The following is a 16,539-nucleotide window of genomic DNA, read 5'->3' as shown; positions in this document are numbered from 1 at the left end:
TCAAGGATCAAACAGAACAGGTTTGGAAACTGTTCAGCAGCCAAGGAAACGAATTGAACTGAGGGTACATTTACACGACAGCTATGTGCTAAAAACTGAAACGTTTTTATCTTTTAAACGTTATCAAAAACCCTGTTCACACGGATCTGTGAAAACGACTAATAACGCTGTATTGTGCATGTCAAGACAAGTAGGTGATGTCACTTTGAAAAGAAACACTACGCGCCTGCGCACATACGCATTCTTTTACTACAGTATTACTTTGTCTTCTGGGTAAATTTCATCTTCACAAAGCCAGAAACATTCACTGTAATCCCAATTTTAGAATGTTCTCCTCCGATATAAAGTCCCTTTATACTTCCTTTAAGAAAATGTCACAAAGGCTTCGAAAACATGTTTCATCCTTGAGTCTGTTGTAAGGAACCTTTCATTTTTCATGATGATAAAATGTTATAATGTGTTATTTGTGTAATTCTTATAATTCTTCACTTGTTACTCTTCACTGACTGTCCGTATGCCCCCCCCCCCCCCCCTACTTACTGTTAATATCTGTATCCTTTAACTTTGAAAAAAAAAAAACAGCTTATAGACTACACACATAATACACATGTGCATGACATCACCACTTTCACAGATTCATGTTTTTGTAGTTTACACAGAGATTATAAGTGTGTCCAGTCGTATTCAAAAAGTTGCACTTTGAAACCCGTTTTCAAAGGTTTGCGTTTTATGTTGCAAAACGCATAAAAAGTTTTCAGTTTTTAGTTGAAAACGGTGTAGTGTAAAACAGCCCCTATAAGGCAGGCAAAACAGGACCAGAACGAAGAGAAAACGAAACCAAAACTGAACATAATCGATACAATCATATCCTGTTTTTGGTTCATTTTTATATTTCTGGTTTGTGCAGCATTCATATTTCAGTTGAACTGCACCAGGGTTTGTTTGGAAGCAGCCCCATAGAAAATGTGATGTGTCTTACTTGTTCGGTGCGCACCCGGGGCCTTATTTATAAAATATGCTTACTATTTTATTCAGAGGCCCAAACTGAGCAAAAATAGCAATTTGGAGCAGTTATTATTTATATGGCCTAAAATGTAAATCAATGAGATCTACATAACAGTATAGCAGACTACTTACATAAAAATGCATTTACAAATCTGTCACAAACTTCATTTTCATGGAATTTTTGTTTGTTTGTCATTATTTCCTGTTGTCTTTGTTCATGTTTCCTGCCACTTGTTTGTTGGATATTCATTTAATCATCACAGCTGTTCATATTTGAGTTTGTTCTCATTGTATACTTAAGTTCCTGTGTTTCCTTAGTTCACTGTTACGTACGTGCTGTTATGCCTTGTGGATTATTTGTAGCCTATTTGATTTAATATTAAATACGCTCATATCGTAAACTTTTATATGGACTTTTATAGTTTTGAGATAGATTTATAGAGATAAATTGAGATGTATGCATCATAATAAACAACATGTTGCGATACAAATCAAAATTAATTTGTTGTTTGCAGTTGTTGTAAATTATTTTATTGGATTTGCAGTCATACATTTTTATTTTTATTAATCAGATGGACAATTATACATTTGCCTGAACTTTAGCAACAAGTTTATTAAAAAAATAACATTTTAATTTTACGGTCAGGTGGACAATTAAACATTTATCTGAACTTTAGCAACACGTTTATTAAAAATTCACATTTTAATTTGACTGTCAGATAAATCTTATGTGAAATGAGTGCGTGTTCTCTAGTAAAGTGCAGATGTAATGTGTAGCAACGGCTCCAACATAAGAAAAGCAATGTACAGTGAGATTAATAATTTATAATCAATTTAAGATTATTTAAAAGTCATTGGTTTTACAAATAATTGGAATGGAATTAAAAATAATATATTGATATTAATTTATAAAAATGAGTCTGCATTTACATTGTATCTATTTAGACGTAATATTTTTTGTCCCGTGCTAGTTATCTCTGTCAATTTCGAGAATGAATTCTGCATTTATGTGTAGATATCAAGTGTAATTGGTCATCGGTCCTCTTTGCAGCATAAAAAAACAATACTTTAATGAAAGCACGAAACAGCGTACATTTAACAATCACTAAAAATAACTAAAAAGCGATTTAAATCAATAATGTTGTCTTCATTGCTGCATAATGAATATCTTACTTACATCGTGTCTTTCTTTGTTAATGAGAGGTTTCGCGAGAGTGACCAAAACTCGTCACCGAACAAAAACTCATGCGTTTTGAGCGGTGAGTGGATTCTAACTTAAACACCTCTGATTGGACATTGCGTTCAAGAGATCATCAAACATGTCTGTGATTGGCCACATTTCTCACCGCTGCAAAAACACGCTGCAAATAGGAACATTTCGCCATTTCTCCAGAACTCAAAAACAGAATGGGGGTGTTTGCCAAATCTGTTTCGCCAATATTGTATTATTACAGTATCAACTGAGGGTGCTCTTGCTTTCGTTTCAGGGTGCTTAAAGTTGACTTTGTGATGTGTTTATACCCATGTTTAATTTAAAAAAATTTAACAAAAATGTATTTGTGATCAAACATTAATTGGAGGACCCCCTGCAGTACCGCCGGTTGAAGACCCTTGGATTAGCAGTTTTGAGCATAAGAAAATAAATTAAATCACTTGTTCAAAGTTCTTCCTATTTTACATCGGAACGGTGCAATGGATTTCTGATTCCCTGGCTATTTTAAACAATATTTTTTTGTAAATTTATGTTTACACATAATAATATTAATAATTGAATATGATTATTTCCTGGGGTTGAAGGTCAGCTCTCCTTTGAACCTTACTTTTGGATCTGATGTTGAACAAAGATCTTGACATACCAAAAATGATTTGACGAGACCTTAAACTACATTGATAGGCCTACTTGGCTACTTCTAAGCTCAGATGATGTAAACCTTTTTTTTTTTCTTTTTTTTTTACAGTGTATTATGTAAACAAACTCTGCTGATTCACTGTATACATTAAAAACAAAACCTACAATAAAAATATACTTTTCACATCAGCAGTTATTTAAGAAATGTACTAGATTCAGGGGCATATGATGAGTAATGAACGCACCAGATAAAGAGAACTTCAATATCCAGGTTCAGTGATTATTCACATGCATAATTCATGAGGCGATTGTTCACTGTTGGCGCGCGTCCCCGCTGCTGAGCAACAAGATGGCGGCCGCCGCCGGATCAGGTAAATTTATGAAAAACTGCTGTTGTATTAGATTATTTCTTTCTTTAGTATGCACAGCGAGTGTTATGATAAGGTAAAACGCGTAAAAAGTATACTTTCATTGAAGTATTCACTCGTGTTGCTGTGTTTAGGGTCTCAGCATTCATGTGGGTGTGTTTGCACAGCATTAGCCTGTCAAATCCGTAGCATTTGTCGCGTTTAATGTCGATGGAGTTTATGTTTTAGACAGTTTTAAGTAGCTTAAGATTCAGATACATGGTTATTAATGTATAGGGGTGAAAATACAACAGGTTTTTAATGTAATCTGCCTTTTCTGTTGGTTAGCCATGTAGCTTATTCAACTGCAGCGTCATGATAGGGAAACAACACAATACACAGGCTGTGTCGCAAAACCTGCTGAGCCGCCTAGCTAGACTGCAGTTCTGTGTTTCATAGACGCCTTCCGAGTACGTTATTGAACTCCAGTGATGTTTTATAAGTGCTTTCTAGGTTGGCAGCTCGTTAGGTTTAAGAATATGTTTACCAAAGTGCGGTGTAGGTAACGTTAGGCAGATCGTTAATCTGAGGCACAGCCATTGACTTCTGTGATCTTTACAGACAGGGAACCCAACATTGGAAACCTATCACTTCATTACCTCTTCCATTTAAGCACAATATCTAACATTAACTATCCGCCTATGTAATTTTTTTAATGTCCATTCAAATGTCAGACCTCTGGTTGCAGACCTTTGGTTGAAAACCTTTTCTCTATAATTATAATTTTCTCCTTCGTCACACCCCTTAGCTCAGTGGTTTGTAGCACGCAACTGACATATATATATATATATATATATATATATATATATATATATATATATATATATATACATACAGACATACACACATATACACATATGATACTTTTTTTTGACACAGCATATTCACAATATGCTTGTTATTTTACTCTGTTTTGTTTTTTATTGGGAGCTAATAATATTATTTGTTTATGTGTTCAACTGCCATTCACTTTCTCCATAAAGGAATTACATTTTAAAGATAAACCAATAAAGACAGACTAAGCCCCCAGGTTGTTAATCAATGATAAAATTACAATGATTCTGCAAAAACAATCTCCACCAAAATTAGAGAACTACGTCAAGCAAATTACACCAAAATAACTTGCGCCTTTTTTAGCGCCTCCCACCCACATGAAGCACTGCGAATGATGTAATAGTCTACTTATGCTGTCTATTTAAATGTTTGTTGTGTATATACATATATGTATACATATTGCAATCAATGTAAAACATTGTTCCTATATACACGATCAACATATCTACATCAATAGTTTTATAGTTCTCTATCATTTTCTATTTGATTGTCATTTGCAGTGCTTCATGGGACTGGCCTTTTCTCTCACTAAAGCCACGTAAATACACTTCATTACCTCTTCCATTTAAGCACAATATCTAACATTAACTATCCGCCTATGTAATTTTTTTAATGTCCATTCAAATGTCAGACCTCTGGTTGCAGACCTTTGGTTGAAAACCTTTTCTCTATAATTATAATTTTCTCCTTCGTCACACCCCTTAGCTCAGTGGTTTGTAGCACGCAACTGACATATATATATATATATATATATATATATATATATATATATATATATATATATATATATATACATACAGACATACACACATATACACATATGATACTTTTTTTTGACACAGCATATTCACAATATGCTTGTTATTTTACTCTGTTTTGTTTTTTATTGGGAGCTAATAATATTATTTGTTTATGTGTTCAACTGCCATTCACTTTCTCCATAAAGGAATTACATTTTAAAGATAAACCAATAAAGACAGACTAAGCCCCCAGGTTGTTAATCAATGATAAAATTACAATGATTCTGCAAAAACAATCTCCACCAAAATTAGAGAACTACGTCAAGCAAATTACACCAAAATAACTTGCGCCTTTTTTAGCGCCTCCCACCCACATGAAGCACTGCGAATGATGTAATAGTCTACTTATGCTGTCTATTTAAATGTTTGTTGTGTATATACATATATGTATACATATTGCAATCAATGTAAAACATTGTTCCTATATACACGATCAACATATCTACATCAATAGTTTTATAGTTCTCTATCATTTTCTATTTGATTGTCATTTGCAGTGCTTCATGGGACTGGCCTTTTCTCTCACTAAAGCCACGTAAATACACAGTATTGTTCCATTTTTTCAGATTTTCAAAGACATTTTGTCTTCAAATCAATGTTGTGGTTCTGGTTGCTTTGGTTCAAGCACTTTTTTGAAATTTCCTATGGGAAAAATAAATGGGAAACACAGAACATGTTTTTCCATTCCACTGCTCTACTTTTCCATTGTTTTTCAATGTGAACTCATGCCAGACGGACGTCTTTAACCGTTGCGCTCGCGTCTTTTGCAGCGTCTCGCTCATGACACGGCAGTCTAAAAACGTGGCGCTCAAGTTAAAAGTTGTTCAACTTTTTTAAAAAACGCACCTTTTGTTCCACTGACCTGCGTCTCGTGTTTTAACAGCATACAGTACCACCGTTGATCAAATCTGAGCATCTAACTACCACCTAGTCCTCGCCAATCCTCTCTAGATATACTAACATTACTGGTTTGCAATCCAATTTAAACTTGCACTTTAGGACTGCACTTCCTGGTTTCATTATCGGTATCGTGCTCAACCGAGTCTTTGTTCTTAAACCAGTGTTTGTTAGTCAAAATCAGGCCATTCTTTAAGCCCACCTTCAGGAAATCAAGCTCACTGACTTTAAGGGTAAACACACCTGTGCTTTACCTTTTGCCATGTGCCTTATGGTTTTATGACTCTCTGAACAATTGACAGAGAAAAGACTGTATAATTGGGAATTATCTTTTGCTTTGGCTGACTTAGAAAACTATTGCCTGGTTTCACAGACAAGACTTAATCCAGTCCCAGCCTAAAATGCATGTTTGAGCTGTTTTAACCGAAAGCATCTTGCATTGATCTATCTTAAAATATATCAGTGTCATTGTTTTGTCTCAAGATTCACACCAGTAATGTTTTTTCTAACCCATGTTTATAAAAGCGAGTCCTAATTGAACTAAGGCCTAATCGTGGTGTAATCATCTTAGCCCTGTCTGTGAAACCAGGGGCCGGTTGCATAAACCTCTAAGACTAGTCTTACAAGTTAGACATCAATTTATTTTCTTTACGACGGTTCATAGCTTTTTTAAATCAGTTACTTAAAAACGTAGATAAGCCTAGTTTGATACCGAAAACTAAGACTGACTGCCCCTGACTATCTGCTAGTAGGTCATACTAGAACTTAAGACACTGTCTTAACTTTGTGGCTATGTTTATGCAACCGGCCGCAGGCCTATTTGATATAAAACTCTTCAAATAGATTAGAAATGACATTTCCAGCCATATGTAAAATATTCTGACCCATAGAGTTTCTATATCAGCGAGAAGAAGCCGTTTCCCCTGCAGTTTCTGTTTTGAACATTATTCCAGCGGCAGATGTTCATGTGATTGTGTGTGTTTTCACAGGCGTGAAAGTCCCCCGTAACTTTCGGCTGCTGGAGGAGCTCGAGGAGGGTCAGAAGGGTGTTGGAGATGGGACAGTGAGCTGGGGTCTGGAAGACGACGAGGACATGACCCTCACCCGCTGGAGAGGAATGATCATCGGACCCCCGAGGGTCAGTTCTACCAGCTTCCTGGGCTCTATTTAATTCAAATGTTTAGATGCATATTCTTGTGCATGAATAAGGCTATCATATATTTATCATTTCACATCTTCCTACTCAAAAATAAGAGGTCTCTGTTTATTCTATTAGAAAATGCAATGTGCATGACTCTGAAAAGAACCGAATATGCCAATAGCAATATTACTGAGGAGAAAAAAGGCATATTACTACACTTATATAATAATATTGTAATTGTTGTTGGCATTATCAAGTATGTCACTTATTTTCTAAAAACCAAACATGCCTTCAGATTTAGACGACTGCGAGTGTGCATTCAGAGCTCACACTTTCACTGCGTGATCTAGCCTGTGAGAATGGCCCAAAATTCATGATGCAAAATGCAAGATTGCTGTTTTTCTCGAATAGTAGCATGATTGCAAATGTGTATTGAATTGCTGTATGAATTCAACATCACAAGAATTTAATATTAAAAAGGGTCATGAATTACACTTTTTAAAATGTTCTCTGAAGTCCACTTATAATTTTAAGATTTTTGCTTCAAAAACAGTCACAATTTAGAAATAAATGGCCATTTTCTTGCCTGTTTTGTTGACCGTCTGGTTTGAACACTTCGTTTAAATGGGGTGTGTCTCCTTTGTCCTTTTAAGACTTCAATGTAAACGCCCATTCCTATGATTGGGTGACATCATTTCTTGTGAAATATGGTTTATACATGTGTAATTGTTGAGAGTTTGTTTAAATCATTTCAAATTCCAACAGCCACTTTTCTTTTTTACATCAGCTTTTTTAATCTACGTAAGCGCCACAGATGCTGACATGGCTTTAAATAAAACTATTCTGGTACTGATACTTAATCTACGTAATATCTCTTGCATTTGACTACAGTATTTTCAAAACTCTGCATCCCGTTTGATCACTCGCACGGCTCCAGAGAAAGAATGAGCATATCACTTCGATTCTGCATAACCTTCACTGGCTTCCGGTTTCCTCATGTATCGACTTCAAGATACTAACCCTCTCTTACAAAGCACTTCATAACCTTGGTCCTTCATGTCTATGTGAATGACTTCAACCTTATCTCCCCTGTTCGCTCCCTAAGATCTAGTGCTGGATTGTTAATGACTCAAATGGGGCCTGGTCTTCAGTGTTAGTGAAGGCTCTTCTTCAAGACATCCGTAAAGCTTCTTTCTTTCAAAAAACCTTTTAAAAACACATTTATTCTCTGTATATTATTCTTCAGCTCTTGGTCCGTGATCTGTAGCTGTTGATTTTTTTTCTTGAAATCTAACTTTGTAAAGCGACCTTGGGTTTTGGAAAAGTGCTATAAAATATTATTATTATTATGGTTACACTTTATTTTACAGTACGTGCACTTACAGTGTACTTTCCTAAGAAAGTACTGGATAATATAGTTACCTTGTACACATGGGTCAAGGTTAAGTTTAGGGGTAGGTTCTGGATTAGTACCTAGTTATTACACAGTTAATTACTGTAAGTACATACAGGGGGACCAGGATAAAGTGCCACCATTATTATTATTATTATTATTATGGCAACTAACTGTGGTGTCATCGCTACAACACACACTTCCTAGCATTTCCTCTGGCTCTTGTTCACCCATACGCATTTCCGGATTAATCCTGGAAATGTTTCTAGGCTGTAAAGTTTTCTAGCATTGCGGCTCTGGGCTGCGTTCACACAGAAGTCTTTTTGACAATTTTATGGCAATCAAATCAAAATTGTGAATGTAGCTTATGTCTGATGTCACGTTTGGCCAGTCTTATCTTCATATTGGTAGCAGTAGTTTATAGTATTATATTATGTAAGTTTGCAGACCGGGTGTGCAAGTGCATTATTAACAATGTTTATTCTGTTACATTTGATCATATACATTTAATCATTTAGCAGAAGCAATCAAATACAACTCAAAATAAACCAAGAACCCTGACTTTGGTTGTCTCAAAAACCCCAAGCATACACAAAGTATTTACTTAGGATCCCATTTTGTTGTAATAAATGCGATGCACTTTTTAAGACATTACTAAAATACTAGTATTGTATTTAACTAATAATATAAATAATTTGTGGGACTAGAATCATTAAATGTTTTACAATGCAGAGCAGTAGCATCCAACACATAACTGAAGAAGGTCCACATATGCTTGACTTCTATGTAGTGTTCATGAAGTGCACTAGAGCTTGTGTTTTAGTCTTTTGGGGCATCATGACCTTGGTGGAAATCAAATTAGACCTAATCCAGGGGTGTCCAATCCTGCTCCGTTACAGGGCCAAACCTGGCATCCTCATTGATCAACGTTTATTTCTTTGTTTTTTGTTTCTTTGTGTTCGCTAGGCTGATGAAAGTCAGTCATCATTGTGATATCATTTTAGAATCAGGGAGTGTTTCTGCAGGTCTTAAAGTCATAAATCTAAGCAGAAAATCTTAAATGCATAGTCATGGCATTAAATGTTGCATGCATCGGGAAAAAATAAATATATTCCTCAGTATTTTTGACCTGCTTTCCATGCAAATATGTACAATTTTGAAAAGTCTTTAAAAATGTAATAAAATGAACTGAGTTTATACTTAAAACATGTACAAATATCTGCCAATGAGTTCCCTTTGAATTAAGCTGAGCCCACTGGCAGATATCTGGTCTTGCTTTAATCAAAAACTCACTTCATTTTAATCAATTTCACAAGACTTCATATTTGTATCATTTTGCATCTCAAGTAAATTGATTTAAGGATTTCTACACAATTGCACTGGAAAACGAGACAAAACGACTGATGATCAGCAGTGTGTTCAGAAGGTACGGTAAACGTTTGGGAGCAGAGCGATTCAAGCTACTTTTTTGTAAAATGAATTAAAAAGTAATGGATATCTGTTGAAAGTTGTATTTTTAGACTCATGGTGTTTCTCCCTATATTTAGAGAACACATTGTGTTCCCTTCAATTTTCTTTACTAGGTCTTAAAGTTTTCAAATGTACCTTTTATAAAACCTGCAGAACTCCTGTTATAATAATTATATTTGTTTATTCATGCAGACTATCTATGAGAACAGGATGTACAGCCTCAGAGTAGAATGTGGACCAAGATATCCAGAAACACCCCCTTTTGTTCGCTTTGTGACGAAGATCAACTTGAATGGAGTGCATAACTCAAACGGTGTGGTAAGTAAAACCGAGTACTGAATACTTCAGTTCTTCCTCATCTGCTACTCTTATCATATGCATTTTTATGTCTCAGTGGGACCTTCATAATGAATGCATTTCATTATTCCTTTGTTTATCATATTCTGCCATTCTGAATTGCTAAAAAAAATAATAATTTGGTGATTGTTTTTGAGTTGGACATACCAAAATAAATGCCTAAAAATCCAATAGTTCATTTAGTCTAAAACTGACATTTCACAAAAATGATTTAGCATTTGACTAACAAATTCTGTTTCAAAAACTACAATTATTACTCATTCCATATCAATATTTTGTCTTTTTTTTAAAACAGCATTGAAGAAATTGAGGAAGTTAGACAATTAACAATCACATACAAAAAGAGGGAAATCTGATTTTCCCAGCATGCTTTGATATGATGGAATTAAGTGTTTGTTGTGTGTTTTTGCTCAAAATTAATATAGTATGAGTTCTGTTGGCATTTCTGTTATAGCTTGGGTTGAAAGTGGTTATGTTGCCATTCTGGGCTATTACCATTGTGGTAAAGAGTAGAGCCTGTGGTTATAGGTCGAGGATGGGCCAAGAGACTTTAGACTTTATAAATTGCATGTTGCTTTAAATTAGATGTAATACCTATGCATGTTAAATTACAGTTACGCAGAATATAAGATGGTAAATATTTCATTACAATATATGAACTAGTGTTGTCAAAAAATACAGAAACGATTCCAATACTCCTTTCTGCAGTATCGACACACCAATACCAGCTGCGCTTTCTTGCTCTCCTCTCCGACAGAGGGTTGACACCAAGCAGCAACCTTCCTATTTCTCTTGAAACCAACATGGAAGTGACTTAAACTGCACTTCATCGACTGGCCACTAGAGACAGGCTGCAAAAGAGAGTCAATCCCATAGACCCCCATGTTAAAATGGCCAACTTTACAGCAGAAAAAAATGTTTACAGCCTGATACAAAAAGTGGTTTTGGTCTATATAGCTAATTTTGCCCTTCATGACGACTGTGAGGGGGGGGGATTTTTTTCTAACTCATCCATTTAAATTATATTAAGTCTTAAAGTTCTGCATAATTAAGGGCATGGCCACTTGAGTGACAGATGGATTGCCACTGATGTTACCACTAGCCGTTTGTCTGCTGTCTGTTAGCGTCACGTCACCTCAGCTAATCCGCCTCGGCCAAGATGGCGACGGCCGGCTCCGCCCACTTTGGGCTTCAAAAACACTTCATAAACCTACGGGTGACGTCACGGACACTATGTCCATATTTATTTATTTTTTTACCGTCTATGGTTGACGTGCACATGCCTCCTCTCATTCACTCCGGTTAAATAGTGTTGGTGTGGTGAACAAATGAGTCCTATTGAAGAGATCAGTCCGAGCTTAGGACCCCATTAGTATGCCAGTAGTATGCCTGATCTAAATTTGTTCTCGTGACAACTTGTAGCTAACGTGAGCTGTTTTAGTGTTATTATGTGGTAGCTTTATGTAGAATGCTAAATCCCGCTGCTATATGCAAGGTAAGATTAAATTAAATTGTATATTGTATTATGTAAATTGTATATATTCTATAGCTAATATTTAAAATCTCAAGTTGCGTCAATAGCAGAGGAGAAAGACCACGAAATTTTTAAATATTACTGTTATTGTGTCACGAAATGTAGTTTTAAGAGTTTCTCAGTCGAGAATGTAGTTGTTTGAAGCTCAAATATGTTGTTTATTTATTTAAAAAAACACACTAACAATGAGAAATGTTTAATTTCACAATCTATAGCTTCGGTTAAATACTAGTATATGAAACATATAAGTTAAAATACATTAATGACTCGTTATAACGTAGTACAAACGTCTTCTATAATAAAGTGATTTTGTATGATTTGTAACCAGGCACTAAAGCGATTACCCATAAAACGTGCTTTGAACCAATCGGATTGCTTGGGTCCTAAGCTCGGACTCATCTCTTCAGTAGGACTCATTTGTTCACTACACCGGATCTGAATTTCGGCGAGGGATTGCGCATAATTCTACTAATTTCCGCAGATTTCCCGCTCACATCCGAAGCGCACACACATAATAAAGCCGCCTCTGACATACAAATGCCAAAAGTAGCTCTTTTTCGCTGCTTATTTATGGTCAAATACACTCAAAAATAATGTCACGATGCACACATGCGACAACCGTATGTGAATGTCGTGTGCAGCAGAAAGGCGTCTTGAACCGCGGCGCGATTAAAGGTATCTTTTCCATGTTAATCAGAGTTTTTTTGTTATCGAAGTTAGAAATTCCAGGATATCGTGACAACACTAACATGACACCAGTTAATTTTTCTGTACCGGGATTCCAGTTGTTTCTGTGAATTGCCGCAATCCATTTGCTTCTCTGTTCTGTAGCTTTCGACAGTCTGTAAAAAGAAAGCTCAGATTTCTTGTTGCATCTGTTAGCACAGTCGATCGCACAGCTCTATCCCATTGTTTTGTGTGTTTTTCACTGTGTTTACACTGAACACCAGTGCTGCCACTCAGTGGGCGTGAACGCTGTGACCCCGCCTACTGTGATGTCATGAGCATATCCTCTATAGATATAATGTGAAACATCAGCAACTATAGAGGATAACTAACATTAACTTTTGATTACTACTAGGGGTGTAACGATACCGTCATGTCACGATTCGATACATATCACGATACTGAACTCACGATACGATATTATTGTGTTACTCCAAGACACATGATAAAAGGTTAACAAAAAAATGCTAAATTTGGTATTACATTGTGTGTAAATGAACAGGCTTGGACTTGGTGCTGAAACCCAAAGCATAGGACAATAGAGACACCAGAATAACAATATTCTGAAAATACAGGATTATTTTAGACGAACATGCTTTCACTGTCACTGACTAGATATATTTAAAATAATGTAGGACTTTTACTGGGAACATCAGACATTTGGCATCATCAGGACCCACAAATATTCCCCCATTGCATTATTATACATTATATTCAACATTATATATAGTAGTTTAAGACACTAAAACTCTGTAAACTTGATTTTTTTTTTTTCTCACACAGTAATTTTTATTTTGGGTGAACTATCCACGGTACATATCGCCACTATCCACGGTACATATCGCCACTATCCACGGTACATATCGCCACTATCCACGGTACATATCGCCACTATCCACGATACATATCGCCACTATCCACGGTACATATCGCCACTATCCACGGTACATATCGCCACTATCCACGGTACATATCGCCACTATCCACGGTACATATCGCCACTATCCACGGTACATATCGCCACTATCCACGGTACATATCGCCACTATCCACGGTACATATCGCCACTATCCACGGTACATATCGCCACTATCCACGGTACATATCGCCACTATCCACGGTACATATCGCCACTATCCACGGTACATATCGCCACTATCCACGATACATATCGCCACTATCCACGGTACATATCGCCACTATCCACGGTACATATCGCCACTATATCCACGGTACATATCGCCACTATCCACGATACATATCGCCACTATCCACGGTACATATCGCCACTATCCACGGTACATATCGCCACTATCCACGGTACATATCGCCACTATCCACGGTACATATCGCCACTATCCACGATACATATCGCCACTATCCACGGTACATATCGCCACTATCCACGGTACATATCGCCACTATCCACGGTACATATCGCCACTATCCACGGTACATATCGCCACTATCCACGGTACATATCGCCACTATCCACGGTACATATCGCCACTATCCACGGTACATATCGCCACTATCCACGGTACATATCGCCACTATCCACGGTACATATCGCCACTATCCACGGTACATATCGCCACTATATCCACGGTACATATCGCCACTATCCACGATACATATCGCCACTATCCACGGTACATATCGCCACTATATCCACGATACATATCGCCACTATCCACGGTACATATCGCCACTATCCACGATACATATCGCCACTATCCTCGATACATATCGCCACTATCCTCGGTACATATCGCCACTATCCACGGTACATATCGCCACTATATCCACGGTACATATCGCCACTATCCACGGTACATATCGCCACTATCCACGGTACATATCGCCACTATCCACGGTACATATCGCCACTATCCACGGTACATATCGCCACTATCCACGGTACATATCGCCACTATCCACGGTACATATCGCCACTATCCACGGTACATATCGCCACTATATCCACGGTACATATCGCCACTATCCACGGTACATATCGCCACTATCCACGGTACATATCGCCACTATCCACGGTACATATCGCCACTATCCACGGTACATATCGCCACTATCCACGGTACATATCGCCACGGTACATATCGCCACTATCCACGATACATATCGCCACTATCCACGGTACATATTGTTGCATTTTTGTATTGCGAGATATTGTGACACGATATATATTGTGACACCCCTAATTACTACTGTGCTCATTAATTACTAATGTGAGAATCTTTCTAGTGGAAAAACCGCCACTTCTAGAAATTTCCAGGGCTCTATGAACCGATTCTGCTTTATTTTTTCCCGTCTCTCTTTTTTGTGCTGGTTAATGCATTGTGTAAATGTCTCTGGTTGGCTTAGGTTGATATGCGAGCTGTGTCCTCACTGGCCAAGTGGCAGAACTCCTACAGCATCCGTGTGGTCCTGCAGGAGCTGCGACGACTCATGATGTGCAAAGAAAACATGAAGCTGCCGCAGCCTCCCGAAGGACAGATCTACAGCAACTGAGTCGTCTTCTCCTCCTCTACCTTCATCAGAACACATTCACACACGCAAGGCTGAGCATTCCTCCTCTTTTTTGTTTTTTTCCCCCTTTTTTGTTTTCTGGACTCATGAGAATTCCTCCCAGTCCCTGACCACTCCCCATGAGCTGCAGCAACCAATGAGCAGCCCCGCCTCGGGAGCTCCCATTGGACAGAATCCATGGATGTAGTGGGGTGTGCACAGCAGAATACTGTACATCATTCTAATCTTTTTTTTTTTTAAATGTTTATTTGTTATACATGCAAATTGTAAAAAATAACAAATGATCTTATTGAGTGTAATCTGTGTGCCCTCATTTGAGAATAGTTCTGCAAGTGAAAATGAATTTGTGCTATCATGTAACATGCTGTGTGGTGGGAATATTAAGATTTTCTTTTCTTTTCTTTTTTCTTTTCTTCTTTTTCTAGTGATGATAGCATCAGAATCAGCAGTCTTGCCTGTTTAATCAGAGGTTTCTGGCCTGACCCGGTTAAAGTTGAATCTTGATCGGTGTCTCATTACTTTCTTCCTTCAGCCTCTCAGCTTTAGGTCACTTCATGGGTTTATTAAAAGTTTGTGCAAAATGACAACAGGAGCTCAATGGTAGAAAATGTCTAACAACATCAAAGATGAAGTGTGCAATTTGTATTTGACGATAAATTCTATCCTAGCTTCATATGCAGAGTACAAGGTGTTTGTAGGTTGATGGCTGGTTATTTTTACACATTATTTTGGTGCTGCATAGAGTACACACTTCAACTTTAACATGATTCGTTCCATTGAGCTGTTGAGAGCGTTGACACCATGAATAAATTTTGTGTTCAATATGTTATAGAAAAAATGTGAGAAGTTGTGAATTAAGATAAATTGCACTCTGGGTTTTAAAGAAGAAAAAAAAAAATCAACAACTTGATTACTATTCAGTCATGACTGAACGGTCTATAACAAAAACCCACACACTGTTGCTACATGTTGCTTCACCTTCAGCTGTGATTAATAAGTTTACACACCCCTTGCAGAATCTGCTCGATTTTAATAATTAAAAATGATCCTAAAAATTGCATTTTGATTATTTGGTACTGCTCTAAAAAAGCTATTTCCATAACTCATGTTTATAGTCCACAAAAAAAATTAATTTACACAAATGAACCGGTTCAAAAGTCTTGAAAAGTGTCGTTACCTGGATAATCTATGACTGTGTGAAAGCAACACGCTACATTAAAGGAATAGTTCACCCAAAATGAAAATTGTCATCATTTACTCACCTTCGTGTTGCTCTAAAACCTGTATGAGTTTTCGAGAAGAATGTTGGTCGCCATTGACTTCCACAGTGTGGAAGAAGAATTCAATGGGGACCAGCAACTGTTTGCTTCCCAACATTCTTCAAATATCATTTGTGTGCAGCAGAAAATAGAAACTCATATAGATTTAGAATATCTTGAGGGTGAGTAAATTATGACAATTTTTATTTTTGGATGAACTATGCCTTTAAGTGCCAGGGGATACTGAAGTATAAAAGCATTCAGTACTAAATTAAAATTAAATATCTTTGAACAGGTCTTATGTAATTTAGCACTGC

General features: G+C 36.9%; 2 protein-coding genes and 1 long non-coding RNA gene across 3 annotated transcripts in view; 2 read left to right on the top strand and 1 right to left on the bottom strand.

The window, feature by feature from the left end:
• Positions 1-16,539, top strand: part of pip4k2cb (phosphatidylinositol-5-phosphate 4-kinase, type II, gamma b) — a 62,198-nt gene that overhangs the window by 22,073 nt on the left and 23,586 nt on the right. The gene's annotated exons all lie outside the window — the stretch shown is intronic.
• ube2v1 (ubiquitin-conjugating enzyme E2 variant 1) lies at positions 3,069-16,021 on the top strand. The gene is made up of 4 exons (XM_082156595.1): positions 3,069-3,225; positions 6,782-6,930; positions 9,989-10,114; positions 14,799-16,021. Exons 1-4 carry the CDS (start codon positions 3,204-3,206, stop codon positions 14,943-14,945), a joined length of 444 nt encoding a protein of 147 aa, XP_082012721.1. The 5' UTR covers positions 3,069-3,203; the 3' UTR covers positions 14,946-16,021.
• LOC309488383 lies at positions 5,011-6,774 on the bottom strand. The gene is made up of 2 exons (XR_014202104.1): positions 6,598-6,774; positions 5,011-6,369 (listed from the first exon to the last, which is right to left on the bottom strand). It is a non-coding gene; the product is annotated as an uncharacterized lncRNA (long non-coding RNA).

The sequence above is a fragment of the Leuciscus leuciscus genome (genome assembly GCF_965113295.1).
Source record: "Leuciscus leuciscus genome assembly, chromosome: 23".
NCBI classification, from domain to species: Eukaryota; Metazoa; Chordata; class Actinopteri; order Cypriniformes; family Leuciscidae; genus Leuciscus; species Leuciscus leuciscus.
This window is presented reverse-complemented; position numbering and strand designations above follow the sequence as displayed.